This window comes from Chlorocebus sabaeus, chromosome 27 (genome assembly GCF_047675955.1).
Source record: "Chlorocebus sabaeus isolate Y175 chromosome 27, mChlSab1.0.hap1, whole genome shotgun sequence".
Classification (NCBI taxonomy): domain Eukaryota; kingdom Metazoa; phylum Chordata; class Mammalia; order Primates; family Cercopithecidae; genus Chlorocebus; species Chlorocebus sabaeus.
The window spans coordinates 1,971,909-1,996,176 of NC_132930.1; the positions used below are offsets into that span (position 1 = coordinate 1,971,909).

The 24,268-nt window shown below is 36.5% G+C and overlaps 1 protein-coding gene and 1 pseudogene across 2 annotated transcripts in view; both read right to left on the reverse strand.

The window, feature by feature from the left end:
- Positions 1-8,074: 8,074 nt before the first annotated feature.
- Positions 8,075-24,268, reverse strand: part of SLAIN2 (SLAIN motif family member 2) — a 77,637-nt gene continuing 61,443 nt past the window's right edge. The window contains exons 7-8 of one of the 2 annotated variants that reach the window (XM_008017458.3): positions 12,038-12,356; positions 8,075-11,070 (exon numbers count right to left, since the gene is read on the reverse strand). In XM_008017458.3, the coding sequence (XP_008015649.1) occupies positions 11,004-11,070; positions 12,038-12,356 (386 nt within the window). In that variant the 3' untranslated portion in view covers positions 8,075-11,003. The remainder of the gene's footprint in view (positions 11,071-12,037; positions 12,357-24,268) is intronic. The other variant, XM_038008549.2, reaches the window with a different exon arrangement.
- On the reverse strand, positions 18,186-18,644 carry LOC140710540 (U6 snRNA-associated Sm-like protein LSm2 pseudogene; annotated as a pseudogene).

The window sequence follows — 24,268 nt, forward strand, 5'->3', positions numbered from 1 at the left end:
ATGGATATGATAAAGAATTCAAACGGGGCTAGGTGGGGTGGTGTGCGCCCCTAAGTCCCAGCTACTCAGGAGGCTGATGTGGGAGGATCGCTTGAGCCCAGGAGTTCAAGGCTGTAGTGAGCTAAGATCACACTACACTCCAGCCTGGGCAACAGACCCTGCCTCTAAAAAAAGAAAAGAAAAAAAAGAATTAAAATACTCAGGTAAAATGCTGGTTCCTTATCTTCTTACCACTGTTAGCTGTGTCTCCCACTCCCCTCTTCACAGGTAACCAGTTACCTGTTTCTTTTGTATCCCTTCAGAGGCAGTCATTGCTAACAGAGCAAACATGACACAAACCTTTTTATTCCAAATGGCATCTTTGGCACCTTGTTTTTACTTTTCATGATGTATCACGGGTGTCTTTCCACATCATTACACAGAGCTACATCTTGATCTTGGTAATGGGTGCCTAATATTTCAGTGAATGTTTCATAATTTAACCAGTTTCCTATTGAGGGACATTTAAGTCCAGCCTTGTTTGTCCACAAATAATACTATAATACATATTCTTGTATTCTTATCTATACAAGCACATATGCAGGTATATTCATAAGATAGATTATTAGAAGTAGAATCACTGGATCCAAAGTACATTCTTTATTTATTTATTTTTTGTAGCGATGGGGTCTACTATGTTGCCTAAGTTGGTCTCAAACTTCTGGCCTCAAGCAATCCTCCAGCCACTGTAGCCAGGCCAAAGGTATGTTTTAAATTTTGTTAAGTGTTTCAAGTTGCTCTCTAGAGACTCCCAACAGCAATGCTTTCATTCAATAAATATTTGTGTGCCTACCATGTGCCAGGCACTGGTCTAAGTATTTGCCAAAAATTGATAAACAAAAATGATCTCTGCCTCCAAGAACCATATATGGTATACACACATGTGGGTGTGTGTGGGTGTGTGTGCTGCGTGGAGGGAGAACAGAAAGTTGGCATAATAATGAGTTAATTATATGGGATGCTAGGTGATAAGTGCTATGGAAAAGAGTTTGGTTAAAAAAAAAAAAAGATTAGAAGCTGGGGGAGGGGCTGAGTCACAATTTTCACTGAGGAGGTGACACATGAGCAGACTTGAAGCAGGTAAGGGACTCGACATAATGGCATCTGGGGCAAAGAGTGTCTCAGCAGAGGAAACAGGCAGTGTTTTCTTGGGTCTCTGGTGGGAATGTGCCTGAGGCCAGGAGCCAGGAGCCAGGGAAGCTGAAATGGAGTGGAGTGAGGGAGATAATGCCAGAGAAATAAGTGGGAGGAGCAATAGACATTTTGGCTTTTACAATAAATACTTGGTGAGCCCCTGGAGGATTTGAGATGAGGTTTGACTTGACTGAATTACATTTTAAAAGGATCACTTGTGGCTGTGTGGGAGTGAGGGTTGAGGCAAGGAAGTGGTTAGAGTCTGTATATATTTTGAAGGTAGAATCAATGAGATTTATTTACAGATTGGTTAGGTGTGTATGGAGAGAGAGCAAGAGAGTGAGTGAGGGATAAGAGATACAAAGAATGACTCCAAAATTGCTATTAGCTGAGATGAATGAAGCAGGTTTGCAAGATCAGAATTGCAGCTTTGCACAGGTACACTCTGAGCTGTCTGTTTAATATCCAAATGAAGACACTGAGAAGGCAGTTTGGTATGTGAGTCTGGGGTCTCCAGACATACAACAAATGGTTTCTAAGCCATGCAACACTGCAAGAGTGTAGACAGAGTAGACAGAGAGGTGGACCAAGGACTGGGTCCTGGGACACAACAAATTAATAACTACAAGACTAAACTTAAGAAACCCCTGGTGGAACTGATAAGAGGTATGGAGGGGAAAGAGTGAGGGAGGGAAGGTGACAGAGAGAGATCCAAATACTAACACATGGAATGAAGGGGTCGTCACTTCAGATCCTGCATTCATTAAAAAGGGTTACAAACAACTTTACTAAAAACTATCTATCTATCTATCTATCTATCTATCTATCTATCTATCTATCTATCCCCACAATACCTATAGAACTCCTACAAATTAGTAAGAGACACCTCAATGTAAAATCAGACAAATGATTTGAAAGAGACTTCACAACAGAGAATACCCAAATGGATGCACTTGGACACGGGAAAACAATACAAGAAAGAACCTTTTGAGAGCCAATTTACCATTGGATTCCAATAATGCCACTGTTAGACCTTCAATATTGCGCTCAGGTTTCTGAGGCTCTGCTCATTTTTTGAATTTTTTGTCTCTCTGTTCTCCAGATTGAATAAATGGTATTGCTGTCTTCCACTTCTTGATTCTTCGGCCATCTTCAGTCAGCTGTTGAATCCATCAAATTTAAATACTTTTACATATCTTTTCAGTTCTAAAATTCCTATTTGGTTCTTATTTTTTCTACTCTCCTGAGGCCTTTTATCTTTCCTTTCATAAGAGTGCTTATTCCACGGTATAATAGCTGCCTTAAAACTGGTAAGTCCAACATCTGGATCATATTGGTGTTGACATGTCTTTTTTCTTGAGAATGTATCACATTTTCCTGGTTCTTTGTACGCCAGGTAATTTTAGATTAAATGCTGCACATTCTGAATATTATAATTTAGACTCTAGGTCTTGTCAAAATATTCTGGAGAAAGTTGATTTTTGTTTAACAATAAACCCATATAGGTTCATACTGAAAGTTTTCTGCCATCTTCTGTGGCTGTGGTTCCCAGTTGTTTTCAAAGGGTGATATTATATTGGATCAATCTTAACATGTACTGCTCAGTAATCTGTGTCTTGGCCAGTGGTTTAAATTGTACGTTAGTTCCTAAAGCCTCTGCTGTGCTGCTTTGGGTCTGTCCTAAGTATGTAAGCTTAGAGCTTGTACTAATTAACACATACAAAAAAGGGATTCCTTCTGCTTTGCTCTCTCTGGTTTTCCCCATCATGCCCTAAGACAGCCCATTCCTCTGTCCTCTGACCAGAAACAAGGGTTTTGCTTGGAATTTTAGTTCCATCACTATTACTATGCAGTTCCCACTCCTCAGGCCACCCTCAGAACAGAGAGTAAATAGAGAAAAATCCAGATGACCTCCACAGTCTTAAAGACTACAAAGGCTCTTTTCTCATTTCCTTTGCCCAGAGAGAGTGCTTCCATCCATTTTAACTGTTGGCACCACTTGCTAGCACAGCTTACCTGAGGGCTTACCCACGACAAGCCATGAGAGAAAACATAAAAACCTGGGGATTTCCCCTGACGTTCTCTAGCTTCCAGGAACTCCTTTTGCTGATCTTTTGGGTTTTTCCTCAGTTTAATCTGCCAGAGGTGCCTCTGTGACAGCTCTTCTGGGTGCCCTCGCTTGGCTCAGGGTCAAGAAAGAAGAGGGGAGAAATGAGAAGTTCACCCCTGTATGGGTCTTTTCTGCAGGTTTGACTCTGTCTTCTATCCTACTGCTACCCCCCACCCCTACCCCCAGTGTTCTCAGTTGTCTTCTACATTTTGTACAGAATTTTTAGTCAGTGGGAGAGGCTTCAGTGGACTTATGTCATTTTGACTATACTGAAATCCAAAACTGCATTACTTTAAGAGCTCCAAACTGGAAACACCACAACTGTCCTTGACATGAGAATGGACAAACTGTGATATACTTATACAATGGCATATAACAGCAGCAATGAAAATGAACAAATTACAATGACATCAGCGACATGGGTGAATCTCACATTATTTTTGTTTAGTGGCTAAGAGAAAATCATTTTTAGCTTTCAAAGAAAAAATTAGCCTTCAAAGAAGAAAAAATACAAATTGTATGGTTTTACTTAAAGCTCAAAAGTAGGCAAGACTAAATTACAGTCATGTGTCGCTTGACACAGATACATTCTGCGAAATGCATTGGTAGAGCTGAGTTCACCCTTGTGGGAACATCAGAGTGTACTTACACAAACCTAGGTGACTGCCCACTACACACCCAGGCAATATGATATAGCCCTAGGCTACAAACCTGTACAACATTTAACTGCACTAAATATTGTAGGCGACTGTAGCACAATGGTAAGTATTTGCATATCTAAACATAAAAAAAGTACAGTGAAAATACCGTATAAAAGATAAAAGATGAGATACTTGTAAAGGGCACTTAACATGACAGAGTTTGCAGAACTGCAAGTTGCTTGAGGTGGGTCGGTGAGTGAATGTGAAGGCCTAGAACATTACTATACTTATAAAACACTGTACTTAGGCTACACTAGATTTATAAATTTTTTTCTTTAATAATTAACCTTAGGTTACTGCAAGGTTTTTATCTTATCACTTATAGTTTTCACTTTTTGACTCTTTCATAATACTTAGCTTAAAATACATTGTATGGTTGTTCAAAATTATTCTCTTTATATCTCATTCTATAAACATTTTTCCTTAAAAAATTTTTTTGTTGAAAACTAAGACATGACCACACACATTAGCTTAGGCCTGCACAGGGTCAAAATCATCAATATTACTGTCTTCCACCTCCACATTTGTCCCACTGGAAGGTCTTCAGGGGTAACAAAATGCATGGAGCAGTCATCTCCTATCATAACAATGTTTTCTAGAATATCTCATGAAGGATCTGCCTGAGGCTGTTCACTTATTTTATAAGTACATTCTAAAATAACAATAAAGTATGGTAAATATGTAAACCAGTATCAAAGTTGTTTATTATCAAGTATTATGCACTATACTTCTATGACTAGCAGCGCAGCAGGCTTGTTTATGCCAGCATCAGCACAAACATGAGTAATGAATGCATTGGGCTATGTCACTAGGTGATAGAAATATTTCAGTTCCATTATAATTTTACTGGAGTATTGACCTATAGGCAGACCATGTTGACTTGAGATGTTGTATAATGCACTGATGCTTTACAACGTTAGAAGTCAGAATAGCTGTTAACTTTTTTCTGAGATGGGGGTCTCACTATGTTGCCCACGATGGTCTTGAACTCCTGGGCTCATGTGATCCTCCCACCTCAGCCTCCCAAAGTGCTGGAATTACAGGTGTGAGTGACCCCACCCAGTCAGTAACTGTTATCTTTGTAGAGGAGGAAGGAAGTAGTGATTGTCAAATGACACTAGGAGAGTTTTTGGGGTGCTGTGAACATTCTATTTCTTGTCTACATGGTGATCACACATGTAGTAATTTAATTCCTTGAGCTGACCATTTGAGTTGCACGAACTCTTCTGTACATACTTTATGTATCAATTTTAAAAACGTTTGAAAAATTACCTCTTCCTTCTGTTTGCATATGACAGAACCCTACTTAAACTGGTCAATGTACTAAGGGGAATCTTTAAAGAGCACACCAAGATGCCTAGTGGAATCCACAGACAGGAGTAATACAGAACCTCACGAACAATTGAGCCAGAAGCTCAAATACTACCAGAAACTTCTCTTCTTACTACAAATGTTTCCTCCAGGTCAGTGACCACTGACATGGTATAATCATTTTATGTAATATGCACTGAGACATTTGTGATGTGCACCTACTGTATTGCTTGCTTAAGACCTTGCCTACTTTCTGGGGACAGTACCACCCTCAGGGATAATGGTCTTTCCCCATTCCATCCATATGATTTTCACAGTAGAAAACCATAGCTAGTGTTCTACCTTAACCCCAAACCTCTAGCCACAGTCAATTAGTCCAGTAATGTGCACCTGACCTGCCCTGGGAACCCTATCCCTAGAATTTTGGGACTTGGAAACTCTCGGGAGTACAGTGCAGAAATCTGTTTTAATAGCCCTTCAGGTGACCAAGTTTAAGAACTGTACTAGAGACTAGTTTAACTCTTCATTTGGTTGCGCCTGTTATTTCTTTAAAGGTATTTTAAAACTGGCATTGTACTCAATCAATACTGTCAATTCGTGGTAGATGGGAGGCAGGGGCGGTGGTGGGGAGCATTCAAGTATCAATAAAGGATACGATACGAAGAATTAAAATAATACAGTCTGGAAAAGGTTTAGAATATTTACATACTCTTTCCAGAACTAAATGGCTTTTTGTAGCAGCAGAATCCATCTAAATCATGGTAGTTATGAATTCAGACTTAAGAAAAAGTTAACTGTCAAGCATAAATGATTACAATTTTAGAAGGAAAAAGAAACAAATACATTATCTTCAAATTTAAGTGGCTGACTACCTATTAAGTACTTTTTCTTCTTTATAATTTACTATATATTTCTCAAATTTCAGTATGTAGAGGCTGGGCATGGTGGCTCATGTCTATAATCCCAGCACTTTGGGAGGCTGAGGTGGGAGAATCGCGTGAGCCCAGCAGTTCGAGACCATCCTGGGCAAAATAGTAAGACCTGAACTCTTAAAAAAAGAAAAAAAAAGTTTTTCTCTTTAGGAAACTAAAAGTCAATAGTCTGTAGTAGTATCACAGCAGGTAAAAATACAACAGCAGGTACAACAGTGGGTGGATCAATTGAAGTCAGGAGTTTGAGACCAGCCTGACAAACATGGTGAAACTCGATTTCTACTAAAAATACAAAAATTAGCTGGGCATGGTGGTATGCACCTGTAGTCCCAGCAACCTGGGAGGCTAAGACAGGTGAATTGCTTGAACCAGGGAGGCAGAGGTTGCAGTGAGCTGAGATCACGTCACTGCACTCCACCAGCCTGAGCAACAGAGCAAGACTCTGTTTTTTTTTTTTAAAAAAAAAAAAAAAAAAAAAGTATAAATTGTAAAAAACCAATTAATGTTATAAACAACACAAACAATACATATGATACTATTATCAATAAATATCTAAAATCAGGAATTAAGATATATGCCAAGCTTTCAATAGCAGTTAATGTATACTTCTGTGCAAAAGCAAACACGTCAACATTTTTACATAAGAAATATTTATTTAAAAGAAACATTTTCTCATTTAAAAAAAAAAAGAAAAAAAAAGACCTACCCTTCCACTTAACATGTTACAACTATGTGAAGGACAGTACTTCAATATTTCTGGATGATGGGATTGCAGGCAACTATCATTTTTCACCTTTATACTTTTTAATATTTTTAGTTTATGTTCTACAGCAATGAGTTTCTATTACTTTTGAAATCAAAAGAAAAAGATTTTTTTCTTACTTTTAAAGAGAAAACATTAAGATGACTTAATGTAGATAATTTGTTTGAAACTGGCATTCAGTTAACACAGTTTTTAACCAATTTGTATTACAGCAAATAAGGCCGATGAGTATAATCGGTTTCATTTTCAGACTGGTAAGCAGAGGGCCAATTTAGCCACCCAAGACTTATATTTAGGATCATTCAAAATACATTAGTGGTTGAACCTCCATATGGGTTCTTCTGTTGCACTGAGTATGTAACAGATTTAAATTTCTCATGTATTGATTTATAATACAAGTATAGTGACATTTAATTTTAAATGGCTCTTCAAGTCTTTAGACTGGCTTGAGAGAAAAAAACAGAAGGGTGTCTTTTTTCCCCCTCTCATCAGTATTAATCTAATTGTAACATGTAATATTATTTTAATGGTAATTATTCTAATTGTAACATGTAATTGCAAAGCAAATATCTCCGAAAGGAATATGGAGAAGTCATTAAACAGTGCACAATTCTTGATTTTTCCATTCATACAAGAAAAAATATACATGATCACCTAAATATTTGCATTTGGCATGAAAATACATTAATCGTCCCTCTTGGAAACTCGCAATAGCTTTTTGCTTGTTTTTTCTAACTAGATATCATATATAGTTATGATGTAGGCAAATGCTAGCTTTTTCTAACTAGATATCAATTCACAGCAGGTGAAAAAGTTCCAAGAACAAATCAATTTAAACTATAAATTTCCTCCAAGTAAAATCCATAAATGTAGTAACTCTGACAGAGAAAATGTAAGACATAAATCCAACCCCATGAAGACTAAGCCTGAAAGGGCAATATGATTTGGGTTTCTGTGTTTAAAGAAGAACTCAACTGAACAATTTATTAAAACCAAGTGTAGGCAAATGAGAGAAAAAAAGGAATCTTACCATATCCAGAGATTAATTAAACAATTAAAAAATATATAAATTTAATAATAAACATTATGGTCAGGCTGTTTATTAAGGAGGCAACCACATATACAAGTTCGGCTATAGAAATGTTTGCAAATCAAACGTAATGTGATCTAAAAGGACCATGCGTAACGTCAAAAATGGACACCTGTACATTCAATAAAAAGTTAATTTAAACATACATAGTCTAGATCATTCTAGAGTTATACAAACATCTGGGGCCATGTATGTTCTAATTTTCTTTCAAAAAAACTTTTTTTTCTTATAAAAGTGATGTATTGAGATAATTTTAAAAAGTATCTGACAATTATGAATGGTCCCCAGTTTTACAAAATGTGATTTCCAGGATACGAAACTGAAAAAAAGTCAACTCTTCAGAGAGTGTTTTATATTATACAAACAAGTTTTGTAGAAAAATGATCCAGCAAATGCTTGAGTTAAGAATATTTATATTTTTTTCCAATTCTTTACACTTTTAGTAACACACTTACAAAAAATAACATTCAAACACTGAGAAAATTAAATAACTTTGGAAGCAGAGCTCATTGTTTTCTGCTTACACGTAAGTGACAATTCTGGGCTGTTGGCACAAAATAATCAACATTCATAAAACCCTTACTACTATATATCAAACATAAGTTAAAATCATAGGCACTAGTTTATCAAATCCACATTTCTTCTGTAAGACTAACCACAGTAAATCCTTAGATTTTCCCAAACAGAAAAATTGCGATATACAAAGGCTTTCTAGTAAAAAGGCAATTTTTCTCTTTAGGAAACTAAAAGTCAACAGTCTGTGGTAGTACAAAAGCACGTAAAATAATACTTTACCAAACTCAGATCCAAAATACGTTTTAACAAGTGATGAAATATTTTAATAAAAAAAAATAGACATTTTTTTCTGATGCAGCCATTTCAAAACAAAGTTAAATAACCTGAATACTCTTTTGAAACTGATTATCTAACTTAAAAAATGTAATGTGTTTCATAATAGGTAAAATTCCTTTCAATTATTAGATTGCAGCATATATATTTTTTGAAATGTTGCACTGAAAACTGAGACTTGTTTTGCTTTTGTACGTGGTTTTTAAAAGAGACAGTAGCTAGTTCTTTTTTTTTTTTTACTTACTTAGACATGAGATACCCCCCTCCCAAAAGAAGATGCTTTATCTTCCTCTGAAAAGCAACATTTTTTAGTTCATTATCATGTAGAATTCTGCGCCATCCTTTCCTGACCCACCCCATCACCCTCAAATTCAAGGATAAAGTTTCTTCTTTGCATTATACACCAAATACATAGTACTGGCAGTTTCAATCTCCAGCTGCTTGTGCTAAATGAATGACTTTCCACTGGTCAAGTTGACAGACTACCATGGTGTCAGTCATGACAGAATGGAGGTCCTGGTTTTAAGTTTTTATCATTCTTTCAACCTATCAACCTTAATGCCATCATGAATATCAAGCCTTCCATTTTCTCTCTTCCAATTTCTTTTGCCAACTTACGGAATGTCTTTGATGAACAGGAAATGAACTTACGTTCAAATCTCTAAAAGTTTTTAGATGACCTAAGTGACAATATCTTAGAGCTGTTCAAATTAAGGATTTAAAAACAGACCTCATAATAAAAAATGAGAGGCCTGCTACAGAAGGAAGTTTTACTCTGGTAATAGTCTGATAAAATTGAAATAGGTGATTTCAAGGATTTATTAAGAGCCATTAGAGACCAAGTATTTATCAGGTTAGAGTCATATGTAGTAGGTTTGTTACCAAAAATGCAAAAATTAATATAAGGCAGAATCTAAGTCAAAAGGGAAAGAATTTTCAATAGATGTTTTATATGGTTACTCAGTTTAAAGTGGATCAACTTAAGTAGGATTTAGCAGGCTATATTTTCCTACCACATAATAGATCGTTATGCCATGTAATAGCAACAATACAACTGTCATCACCAGAGATTTTGTAGGTTAAGTGCATAGATTTTTTTCCCCCTCTCTCTCATTGTATGGTTTTGTTCCAGGTTGTAAGCACTGAGGTGGTGTTGTATCAAGAATAAAGACACACACTACTTGTTCTTTCCTATCATGAAAACCTGCTAATAGAAACAAGATCTCTTAGTTCTGTAAAGATAACAGCATGCGAAGAAGTTGGCTTCAATAGCAAAGGCCATCTTTCCTGAGCCAGGAACTATAAAGTTTAGAAAGATTGTACAACTGATATTAAGCCCTTTTGGCAATCAAAACAAACACACAGAAGTTCGATGTGTCAATGCAACATGATGGATGCGTGCTGTAACACTATCTGGTGGTGGTGATACGTGAGCTACATCCAAAACTTAAGATTAAATGACAATTTTTCTAATGAATCTGCAAAAATAATTTCTGAAATTCTCCCAAATTTAGGAATGTTTTAAATCTCTAGCCTAGGTTTCTTTCCTCCCACCCCCTAATCTCAATCTGTAGTTTCCTGGTGTACTAGTGAAACACTTTAGATAATTAGTCAGCATATTAGTTCTCATTAACACAAATATTTATTGATACTATTTATACAGTAAATTAGGTTGAATGTGAAGTTTTGGATAGCTTGAATTCACCATTTTCTTGTGCACAAATGGGCATTTTTCTCATTTACAAATGGGCATTTCTCTTTGGCATCCATTAAGTATTTGCCCAGATATTGGCCTCTGTCAAATATGTTAAAAAATTCAACCTAGTTTCTATTAAATAAAACTAAAAGTGATTCTATGGAGAGTGATTGTATGATTACCAAACACATCTGATGTTAAATGTCATTAAAGTGCTGTTTGATGATCTCTGTCAGTTTGTGCTAATTAAGACAGAGAGGGCTGGGATTTTATAAATCCCAAGAGTCTTATCTGAACAGTCTGCATATAAAAGTTGTTTTTTAGCCTGGTGAAGGGTATCCATGAAGCCGTGGACTTCTGCATTCTTGTCTTTGCTGGTCAATAACAGCCATCTTTCCAACTGTCATCTTTCATGCTACCATAGGTTTTAGGAGCTGGCAAGGATCTGAAATAAAGCAATTTTGTAATTAAAATTTGATAAATGTCTTTATGAAATATTACCATACTATCTCACACATATATTAATTACTCTTCAGGTGGCATCATGATCCCATGAAGGCTGTACCAAGGCAAAAGCTCTAAACAGGTACTAGTACAACCTCCCAACACTCTGCATTTTCACAACTTCCAAGTTTTACTGGACAACAGATGACTTCCCATTTTGTTAACATAGCTACTAGATCAAAGAAGGGAAAAGATGGTCTCACCTTTTCTCAAGCACATAGACAACCAACCTTATCATTTACTTATTATTTTGAGAGGCAGAATGATGAATGTGATATTAGAAGCTCAGTGTCAGCATCACTAGAAAGGCAGCATGGAACAGTGATTAAAAGAGCTCCGAAGTCAGACATACTTGGAACTCATAGTTTTATTAGCTATGTGGCCTTAGGCAAATTACTTAATTTCATTAAATAGGTTAGACTCTCTGAGGGTAAAACTTAGACCCTACATTTATATAAATCTCATAGATAATTCTGAATTGTAGAATAAGGGTTTGAAAACCATGCTTATAGATTATACTCAGACTTAGTAGCTTTAAGTTTTATCTTAAATATCACTCTATATTCTAATATACCTTTATCATCTTCATTGAATATAATTCTATTCAAAATGAATGAATATCACGATCAAATTGAGTGGTTCTAACAAATTTTTTTCTAGGGGTCCTCTGAGATGCTTAATCATGTTAGGCAACTGGACACATTTAATCTGAACCAAAATGGTGAAAGTCCCAAATGAGGATTTCTTTAAAACAATGTAGTAATGTTTTATTCCAATTGTATTAAAACTCTGGTGGGAATCCACCATGACTTTCTGTTTACTATCAAACATAGAGATGAAGCTAATTAATTCCAGTCTATCCACTTTCAGGTACTCAAGAATGCTGAAACAGAACATTTGCCACTTACCTGCGAACAGGCTGTGCAAGTTTGCTGCGAGGCACTGGTATGCCCCCAGCAGAAGGGGCACTGGGTCTGGGCAAGCCACTTCTCATTGCAGTTGTCCCTGCGGGTCTGGTTAGAGTAGCGCTGTTGATATTGCTGGGAGGATTTGCTGAGACTGTGTTCTGAACCACAGGAGGCCCAGGTGAGGAGGTGGTTTGTGTGAGCTGTGTTATTTCTTGGCTACCAGGAGAACCAGAGCCATGGTTACTAAATGCTTTCACTGGTTGCCGAAGAGCCAAAGGAGATGGTGCTGCAGGGGAACGGAATTTGCCTGGAGAAGGTACTGTGGAATAGCAAAGAAAAGTCAATTTTTGAGTGGAAATCTATATATATATATATATATATGAAACCATCGCTTTAACTTACAACTGATGATTAGTCACTAGTATTCAGGAAACTTCATAGCAATGCAAAAAATAAAAGCTATTCCTGGGCTACTAAAAGAAAAAAAGGTAACTGTGAATTCTAAATAACCAAGTACTTAAAGAGGATTACAACTGTCTTTGACAACAATATTTTAAATAGGTCAGCTTGGAACGCATAACACCAGAAGAGAAAAGGCACTGCAGAATTCTGTCTCACTGTAGCAACTAATCTGGGCCACACATGAATGACCATTCTAGAGGTGAAAAACAGACTGACTATCCAATTGTTGTCTAGAATTTGAAACATATTTCCCCCGAAAAGAAACATTCATGTAAACATGTATCAAGTATCTGGAGGCTCTATGTCCAAATCCCACATTATTGACACTGTAATTAAAAATTTAGAAACTAAAAATCATTTTTAAAAAGTGCTACCATTGCTGTGCTTCACAAAGCACAACGTGATGAAAAAACAAACAAAAAGGCAGCCGGGCATGGTGACATGCACCCATAATCCCAGCTACTCAAAGCTGAGGCAGGAGAACTGCCTGAACCTGAGGGGCAGAGGCTGCAGTTAGCCAAGATGAAGCCACTGCACTCCGGCCTGGGTGACAGAGCAAGACTCTGTTTCAAAAACCAAAAAGATCAGGTGCGGTGGCTCACACCTGTAATGCCAGCACTCTAGGAGCCCGAGGTGGGCAGATCACCTGAGGTCAGGAGTTCGAGACCTGCCTGGCCAACATGATGAAAACCCGTCTCCACTATAAACACAAAAATTAGTCGGGTGTTGTGGTGCATGCTTGTAGTCTCAGCTACTCAGGAGGCTGAGGCAGGAGAACTGCTTGAACCCAGGAGGAGGAGGTTGCAGTGAGCGGGGACTACGCTATTGTATTCCAGCCTGGGTGACCGAGCGAGACTCTGTCTCAAAGGAAAAAAAAAAAAAAGGAAAACAGAAAAAAAGTTTATGTCCACACAAAGACTTGACTACAACTTTGTAACAGCCAAAGACTGAACAAAGCTCAAATGTCCATCAACAGGTGAATGGATAAACAATTTGTAGCATAACCACACAACAGAATACCACTCAGCAATAAAAAGGAGTAAACTACTGATGTATACAACAAAGATGAAACTCAAAAATTTTGTTGAATGAAATGAGTGCCAGACACAAAACAGTCCATGTGTATACACACACACACACTGTAAAATGTTGTGTTATAAAGAAATTTGAGGAAAGTCAAATCTAATTTATGGTAACAAGAAGCAGATCAAATGTTTGTTGGAGGTTGGAAGCAACCTTGTGAAATTCTACCAAATGTTTAAGAATGAACACAAATTCAACATAATCTCCATCACAAAATAGGAGAGAACATGTCCCAATTGATTTTTATGAAGCCAGTATTACCGAGATACCAAAACTAGAAAAGGACAGTACCAAAAAAGAAAACTTCAGATCAATATTGCTTACAAATACAGATGTAAAAATCCTTAAGAAAATATTAAAAAAATAGAATCCAGCAATATATAAATAGATTTATATGCCATGACTAAGTAGGATTTATTCCAAGATGCAAAGTTTGGTTCAATATTTGAAAAACAATCAGTGTAATCCACAGTAACAGGATAAAGAAGAAAAATCACAGAATCGTAACAGTGGACTCAAAAAAAGCATCTGACAAAATTCAACAGTAATCAAAAAAATTCTCCGAAAAATGGAAATAGGGAAAATTTCCTCAACCTCATAAAGAACGTCTACAAAAACCCTACAGTTAACATTATACTTAATGAAGAAGGATTGAATGCGCCTCCCCTAAGACCAGGAACAAGACAAGAACATATGCTCTTACCAGTAGAAATTCTAGCCAGTGCAATAAGCAAGAAAAAAAAAAAAGAAGGATGGAGGGAGAAGGAACGAGAAAGGAGGACGAAGGAGGAGGAGGAAGGAGGAGGAAGAGGAAGAGGAGCAGGAAGAGGAGGAGGAGGAGAAGAAAAGAAAGAGAGAGAGAGAGAAAGAAAGAATGAGAAAGAAAGAAAGAAAGAAAGAAAGAAAGAAAGAAAGAAAGAAAGAAAGAAAGAAAGAAAGAAAGAAAGAAGAGAGAGAGAGAGAGAGAGAAGAGAGAGAAAGAAAGGAAGGAAGGAAGGAAGGAAGGAAGGAAGGAAGGAAGGAAGGAAGGAAGGAAGGAAGGAAGGAAGGAAGGAAGGGAGAGAGAGAAAGAAAAGAAAAAAAGAAAAATAAAAGGCACAGAGGTTAGAAACTGTCCCCATGATGTCTACACAGAAAATCCCAATGAATCTACACACACACACACACACACTTCTAGAAATAATAAGTGAATTCAGTAAGGTCACGGGACTGGATAAAAATACAAACTCTGATTATGTTTCTATACACCAGCAACAAACATTAGAAATCAAGATTAAAAATACCATACCAATTGCATTGCTCGAAAAGAAAACCACTTACGTATGAATCTAATAAATCTCAGCCAATGTTTGCTGTGAAGAGCAAACGAGTAATAAATGTGTAAACTGTTAGTAAAATGTAAAATATTAAACAAATTGTAAGGCATTCTTATCTGTGGTTTTCTTATCTAAAGAATAGGGCTCCTTTAGCGTGCTACAGATGAGTTTCCTAGAAAGATATTCAACAATGCCACACAGAACAGTCTCCTAGGCTTTCCTTATAAATTAACTCAAACATGTTATTACCCAAAATGTATTACGCAAATTGATATTGACAAGTTATAATTTCTCTTTACTCTTTTTGAATACCAAGAATTACACTCGAGTCAGGCATAATGTGAAGGAGAGCTATCTGCTCTGAGCAAAAATTAGAACTCTATAAAAATGACATGACTAAGAATCCTAACCTTGGTGTCTAAGTTATCTCCAAATTAGGATGAAGTGTAATAGAGAATTCATATCTTAAAATATTTTTTCTTTCAATAAGTATTTAATAATTGTGCTAAGTTTGCTTTCTAATTAAGGTTTCTATAATTCAGGCATGCACTTACCCTAAAATTAAAAAACTGAATAAATTATACATATCTTTTTAGCTTGATATTCACTGAATACAAAATGCTTTATAAAAATATATCCAACATGTACCTAGCAATACAAAAGTTAGATATTCCAAGTTGTCTTCACAGAGCAGTCTTCCTTCAAACTACAACTTCCATTAGCTGCATAATTTATAAAACCTATAAATGCCCAGTAAGTATATAGTAATAAAAATAAACACTGGTCATCATGACCAACGGGAAACATCATTTATTAAAACACATATGAATTCCATTATTAACAAATGAAGGACAAAAATATCTCCTTGTCACCTATGCCTTACTATATTGTTATATCATTTCAATTATTCAATGGTCTCTACACTATCAATAATAATCACAATTTACTGATACAATAAGTATTTAAAAATAAGTTCTGGCTGCTAAAGAAAAAGATGAATTAAATATGATTATCTCACTACAGAGTTAAAGAATCCTTGTAAAAAAAAAATTATTACTGACCATGTACTCTAACCCTCTCACTTCATGGACAAGGGAAATTACCACAACCACAGAAGCCAACTGAACAAATAAATAGGAAAGTCAGAATGTCGTGTTATAAATGAACTGAACCCAGGTCTGCCGATTCCCAGATCAACATTCTTTACCAGGAACCAAAAGAGAAACATCTCTGGGGGTAGAAACTAAAGTGTCATTATCAACATTTTTTAAATTTATTTTTTGAGACAGAGTCTCGCTCTACTGCCCAAGATGGAGTGCAGTGGCACAATCTTGGTTCACTGCAACCTCTGCCTCACAGGTTCAAACAACTCTCATGCCTCAGCCTCCCAAGTAGCTGGGACTACAGATGCACGTCACCGGGTTGGGATAATTTTTGTATTTTTTGGCAGAGACGGGGTTTTGCCATGATGGTCAGGGCTGTTCTCAACCTCCTGGCCTCTAACATGATCTGCCCATCTCAGTTTTCCAAAGTGCTGCGATTATAAGTGAGCCACCGTACCTGGCCAAAGTGTCATTATCAACACTTTAATTTTCAACTAGACTCAGAAAGTTTATTTGTGGGGTTACTATCCTAGACAGGTTTTATAAGGTATGACTCCAAAGCATATTAAAATGGCAATTGCTGACAAGTAACCATAAAAAAAAAAAAGACATAGAAGCCTTTGATTTCTTCTTCCATTAATGTACATGACTATTATTTTTGTAAGCATACAAAAATTTTGTTAGTTATTAGAAAAATGTATTAAACATAAGAGGCAGAAAATGCCCCGAGAACAGGGCTTCAATACCTTTTCTTCCATAAATACAAAAAGATATATATGAATGCATAAGCTACCAGCAAACATTTACAGCTTAATCTTCGAATTTACTCTATTAAATAGAAAATAATTTTGGAACTGATCCTCTTCAAGATAACTGCCTCAACCTCAATAATGACTTTTAGAAATAAACTTTTTAAAAAGAAATATTTTTATTCAACTGAAAACTGTAACCACCCTTTGGGTACAAAAGCTGAGAGAGAGAGAATGTGTGTGTGTATATACAAACACACAATACAGGAACTATTTACATTCATTAGATATCTTCACCCTGACAGGGGAAGTTTTTAACAAAATAGCCACATTTCCAAAATTAGGGAATTGATTATGTATCAAAATATGTGTTATCAAGATTTACTGAGAGACACGTTAGTTTTAGTACACAGTAAACAGCTGTACATCTATACCTATATAACTTATTGTATTTTAGTTTAATAAATTATCTAACATATAACTAACCTTAGAGTATCTAGTGAGGAAAGGGGAAAAAATGTCAATGTCAAGATTAAGAAACATAATTATGAGGATTCTTGAAAGATGGTACTGGCATTGGTGTAATTTACGAATTTTCTCAACTCTCTCCATAAAAACATACAGAGCAACTAACTAGGAAGGTCAAACCAAAACCCATTTACAACAGCTACAGTAAAACCAGGTGATGGAGTATCTCCATGAGCCCCAAAATACAAGTGGGTAGGAAGAAGCCACTGACAACTACAAGACCACATGAATTATCAGCATCTGTGCAGAAGGAAGTAGAGGAATATCTCAATGTCCTGAAAACTCCAAAATAACCAACAAGTACTCATATAAAAAAAAAAAAATGCTGAACAGAAGCTGAACTGGGAGGGATTTGCACACTCCAATAGTGAGTGAGTACAAGAGGTCTACTGTAAGGTCTAGGAGGAACATGAGTGGCTATGAATTCTTAAAATTAACCAGTCAAATCCCTCTTCCAGGTAAAACTTCAAGCTAAGGAAAAAAAACTCAGAAGATAATCCAAATAGAGCAGAACAGGGACATTCCAGATAAAGGGAAATGAAGTCCAGATAAAAGCAGGAAAGAGTTCAAAAATCCTGTGAGGACAACTGGATATCCACGTACAAAAGAATGAAGTTGGACCCCTACACTTCACACTATTAAAAAATTAACTCAAAATGGATCACAGACCTAAATGTAAGAGCTAGCCCTATAAAGTTCTTAGGAAACTCTCGCACCATCTCTAGGAAAGTAGTGAGAAAGGCAGATGCTGAGGACTAGGAAGGCTTTGAAGTTTCCCAGCCTACTTACCCTCCCCTTCTCAACAAGGAGAGCTGTTCCCTATTATCCCTCTCATCCAGTCATCCCTTAAATACACACATACACACACTCACTCACTAGTTAAAACGACGACAACAAAAAAAACACCAACGAAACAAAATTGCTTCAAGTATTCACGGTCAGGGGTCCTAGGCTGGGACCTGGGGTTATGAGTCAGCAATGGAAAAGGGAAGAGGAAGAGGAGGAGCCATCACTGTTTCTGCTATAGGGCTTCCTTCCTTGCTGCATTCTGCAGCAACTTTGTCTACCTTGTCTGCTGGCAACTGCACATATTGGACCACTAAGCCCCTAATGAAGATGTGAGGCTATTTCTCAGGGTCTGTAACACTGATGTTAGTTAATTTGATGTTGAGACACTGATCCGCAGAATGGAAGGATCCACAGATATGCAGGTCATTCTTGAATTCCAGGTCCACATCCTTGCCCACAGGGACTGAAAAAGGAATAGAAGAGCATAGTGCTAGTGCTGCAGGCCAGACGGGGAGGAGGGCAGGATGCCACAAGCAGAGCCAGACTTGGGGAAGGGAAGGGCCGCAGAAAACTCCAAGTACCGAAGGGGAAAACGCAGCAGATTCATGTAGCGGATTCATGTCTGGGAAGAGCTGGCAGGGTAGAGCAGAAGGGACAGGAGTAATGACTAGGGTTAGGCACTGATTTCTTATGACACCACAAGTGTGATCCATAAGATCAAAAATTGATAAATGATACTTCATCAAAATTAAAAATTTCTGTGCTTCAAAGGATACCATAAAGGAAGTGAAGAATAAGTCCACTGAGTAGGAGAAAATATTTACAAATCATGGATCTGATATGGGACTTGAATCCAGAATATATAAAGGAATGCTACTACTCAATTAAAAAAAAAAAAAAAACAACCAGAGACAAAGAATGTGAATAGACATTTCTCCAAAGAAGATATACAAATGGCCAATAAGCACATGAAAAGATGCTCAACGTTAGTCATGCAAAATAAAAACTACAATGAGATTCCACTTTATAACACTTCACCAGGATAGCTAAAATAAAAGACAGTAAGTGTTACTGAGGAGATGGAGAAACTGGAACCCTCAAATAGTGCTGGTGACATTCTAAAATGTTGTAGCCATTCTGGAAAACAGTTTAGCAGATCCTTAATATGTTAAACATAAAGCTACCATATGATCCAGTAATTACTAAGTATATAATCAAGAGAACTGAAAACATGTCTGTCCATGTAAACAACTGTGCATGAATGTTCAGAGCATTATTATTATTATTATTTTGAGATAGAGTCTTGCTCCGTCGTCCAGGTTGGAGTGCAATGGCATGATCTCAGCTCACTGCAACCTCTACCTCCTGGGTTCAAGCAATTCTCCTACCTCAGCTTTTCAGGTAGCTGAGATCACAGGCACCCACCACCACACCCAGCTAATTTTTGTACTTTTAGTAGAGACGAAGTTTCAATTTACCATGTTGGCCAGGCTAGTCTCAAACTCCTGACCTCAGGTGATCTGCCCACCTCAGCCTCCCAAAGTGCTGGGATTACAGGCGTGAGCCACCAGGCCTGACCACAGGATTATTCACAATAGGAATTTGTTTCCACAAAGAGTGGAAACAACTCAAGTATCCACCAAGTGATGAATGGATAAACGAAATGTGGTGCATCCACACAACGGAATATTTGGCAATAAAAAGGAACAAAGTACAGTTATGTGTCACTTAACGATGGGGATATGTTCTGAGAAATGACTCGTTAGGCAAGTTTGTCTGTGTAGGAACATCAGAGTGTACTTTCGCAAACCTAAGTTATTTAGGCTACTATACACCTAGGCTATAAGGAACAGCCGATGGCAGGGCCGGGGGAGGTGGAGATGGTTAATGGGTACAAAAAATAATAGAGAAAGACGTACTATTTGATAGTACAACCAGGTGACTGTAGTCAACAATAACTTAATTATATATTCTAAAATACCTTAGAGTGTAATTGGATTGTCTGTAACACAAAGGATGAATGCTTGAGGGGATGGGGACCTGATTCTCTGTGATGTTATTACTTCACATTGCTTGCCTGTATCAAAATATCTCATGTGCTCCATAAATATACACACCTACTATGTACCCACAAAAAATTTTTAAAAATAGTATATGGCTCCTAGGCTAGAAACCAATACAGCATGTTACTGTACTGAACACTGTAGGCAACTGTAACAGAAGGGCATTTGCATATCCAAAAATATCTAAACACAGAAAAAGTACGGTAAAAATGTTATAAAAGACAAAATACGGTAGATCTGTATAGGGCACTTGCCATGAATGGAGATTATAGAACTGAAGTTGAGTGCGTGGTAAGTGAGTAGAGTGTACCCTACTGCAAACTTTATAAACACTGCACACTTAGGCTACACTAAATTATTTTTCTTCAACAATAAGTTAATCTTAGCTTACTGTAACTACTTTACTTTATAAACTTTTAACTTAAAAACTTCTTGGCTCTTTTGTAATAACACACAGCTTGTAACACAAACATGTTGTACAGCTGTCCAAAAATATTTTCTTTCTTTATATCCTTATTCTACAAGTGTTTTTTAATTTTAAATCTTTATTTAGTTTACTTCGATTTTTTTTTTTTTTTTTTTTTTTTTTTGGGCTAAAAACTGAGAGAAACACACACATGAGCCTAAGCCTATACAGGGTTAGGATCATCAATATCACTATCTTCCACCTCCACATCTTGTCCCACTGGAAGGTCTACGACGTTACTAGGTGCAGAAATTGCCACCATCGTACATGCGATCCATTGTTGACTGAAATGTCGGTTTTTTGGTTTTAGATTTTTTGAGAAAGGGTCTTGCTCTGTTGCCCAGGCTAGAAGTGGTGCAATCACACCTCACTGCGGCCTCAACCTCTCCAGCTCAAGCAATCCTCCAACCCTCAGCCTCCTAAGTGGCTGGGACCACAGGTGCGTGCCACCATACCTGGCTATTTTATTTTTTCTGATGCAGTCTCACTATGTTGCCCAGGCTGGTCTCCAACTCCTGGGCTCAAATGATCCTCCCACGTCAGCCTCCCAAAGTGCTGGCATTACAGGCATGAGACACTGTGCCTGGCCCTGAAACGCTGTTATGCAGCAAATGACTATACTGATACATGCTACAAAATGATGCACTTAGAAAACATTATGCTAAGTAAAAGAAGCCAGTCACAAAAGATCATATATGGTTTAATTCCATTTATATTAAATGTCCAACACAGGCAAATCTAGAGACAGAGAAGGTAGATGAGTGGGTGCCAGGGGCTAGAAGTGAGGAATGAGGAGTTCTATTAATAAGTATGGTGTTTCTTATGGGGGTGATATTTTCTAAAATAAGATAGTGGTAATGGTTTCTCTCTCTGTGAATATACTAAAAAATACCAAATAGTACACTTTAAGAAAGGATAAATTTTGAAAGTGGAGGGAGGGAATAAAGGAAAGAAATCTCAGAAAAGAAGCAGCCATGTTTTTGAACACTTCCAAATACAAGAGAGAGCTATAGAACCATAAAATTAGTAAGTCTTAAATCAAGCTAAGTGTTTAGAAAAATCAATTTCATGGAAAAATGAGCAATAGAAAAGGACTGAAGTCAAATCACACATAAAGTTATTACAAGAAAAAAAGAATAAATAAGGAGTAAAGTAACACTTCTACAAGAAGTGAAACCTTACCAGAAATCATGGTAAGAAATCACACACACAAAGATGAAATTATCTAATATTTCAAATTTTAAAAACATTTTAATATTGCTACAAGATACGAACGAATAGCATAAATCAGAGAGAGAAACACTCAGAAATGAGCTGATGAAACTCAGGAAGGAATCAGCCATAAAATGAATCATTTTAAGATGAAGATGAAATTATCTAATATTTCAAATTTTAAAAACATTTTAATATTGCTACAAGATACGAACGAATAGCATGAATCAGAGAGAGAAACACTCAGAAATGAGCTGATGGAACTCAGGAAGGAATCAGCCATAAAATGAATCATTTTAAGATGAAGTCTAAGGAGAAACATAAGAGTCAATATACACAATAGATAATGTTGTAAGAGAAACAGACAATGAAAACAAACTTTTATAGAAGTGAAGAAAGAAAAAAATAATTCAAGAGAAGGCAACAAATATAGAAACAAGAAACGAACCTCAAACATGTGTACAACAGGGGTCCCCACAAAAAAGAAAACCAAACCAAGAGAACAGAATATAAAAAACTACAATTCAATGAAACTTTTCTGAAAAACAAAAAAAAGTTTGCTACTCTATAATGAAAGAACACATCCTGAATCTGGGATAAGCAGCTCAGAATGATCAATACTAAAACATATTCTAGTAAATTATTGTAAAGAAAAAGAAAATATGCATTGTACATCCAGATAAAAAGACCAAATGATTATAACAGAAACAATTCTTTATTCCTGCAGAAAGTGGAGTAAATACATTTAAGTTAAAGAAAATGTGAGCCAAAGATTTCATATCTAGACAATGACTTTCAAGTATGAAAACAAGAGATAAGCTATCATCAACATGTAAAAACTGAAAAAATGAATACTGTTCTCATAACTCCTTAAGGAATCAAAGAATATGTTTCAGACAAGAAAAATGACCGATGAGACAATCACATATAAACTAGCGTTAAGCATCAAATATGTATTTAAATAGAGAGCCTAAATTAAGTGAGGTATGTGAAGGAGAAAACAGTATGTAACAGGTATCTGACAATGTGGATACAGCTTAACTTAAAAAAAAAAAAAAAGCTTAACCAAAAGGTGTAAAAACTGTTTTCAGTAATCGTATTGTATGTCATGCTAATGTTATCCTAAGAACACTTTATGTGAAATATGGGACAAAACAAATTATTATGATATTCTACTTTTATGTGTTGCTGCGAAATAAGATTCTCAGGATGGGAGAATGCTAGAGGAGGTTAAATAATTGCCCAGAAGCTCTGCATTTAATCTTAAAAAAATATACAAACACAAACCTACACATATGCTTCCTAGCTCTAGTAACTAAAAAGACCAGGAAACAATGACCAACCCAGTAGCAGTAAGTATAGCTAAACACACAGATTTTGGTCTTGAAATACCAAAAGCAAGCAGGACTTTTTGGAGAAATGCCTGACTCCAGGTCTTTGGCAAGAAATGTACAAGACCAGCCAATCTTGCCATACCAGCTAGCAAGATGGTATCAAAGACTACTAGAGTTGTGCCAAAAAGACTTGGAAGCCAACTTGTAAAGGCTTCCAGTAAAGCTGGAAAAACATCTAGAATGAACTGAAACATATTTAAAAATATGTTTAAATCTGTAATTTCATAATGAAAACCATTTTTAAAAACTGGTCACCTTTGAAAGGTGCCACGTTGCCATTTTTAAATTTTGTAAACTAGTAAATAAAGGGAAAAAACAAATATTTGGTCTGAATTTCCTAAAGAAACTACCACTGGGTGACCAAATAAGGAAAAAATTCTCTTTATACAGTACTGTGACAAATAAAAAAAGGCACACTGGAATTAAAATTCCCAATTCCCAATTCTGTAATACCTAATGAATTATGAATCTAGGCATTACACATCAATGACTGCTAACATCATGAAAAGAGGAAACCCCACTTTATGCACCTTTGGATAAAGAAGCACCACTACCTATGCAAAACAAAAAACAAAAAACAAAAAAAAAACAGTTTTGCAAAAATAGCAAAATAATTTAATGAACTGCCTAGATCCAACTATCACTTTATAGAAAATACAAGAGAACTTGCTAAACAAAGCCATGAAAAAGTAATCAGCAAAATCCAACCTGTAAGAACCTCTGCAGAACAAATGATCTGGTGGTTTCTTCAAAGAAACAATGAGACAGAGAAAAGAAACGGAAGAAAACTATAAAGTAAGAGAAACTTAAAAAGATGTATCAAAAAGGCAAAACTAGTTTCAAAACTTGGGTGATAAAACTATACAAAAAAGGAAGTGACTGCTATAAAAGTTCAGAAGAGTAGATACTTTCTGGGGAGGGGTCAAGAAAGGGTTGTGTTTGGAAGCAGACAGGTGGAGGATGTCTGAGGTGCCAAGTTCTAGTCTCCTGATATGGATGGTAGTTACAAGGGTGTTTGCCTTATAAGAATTAATTAAACTGTGTATTGGTTTTCTGATTTCATATT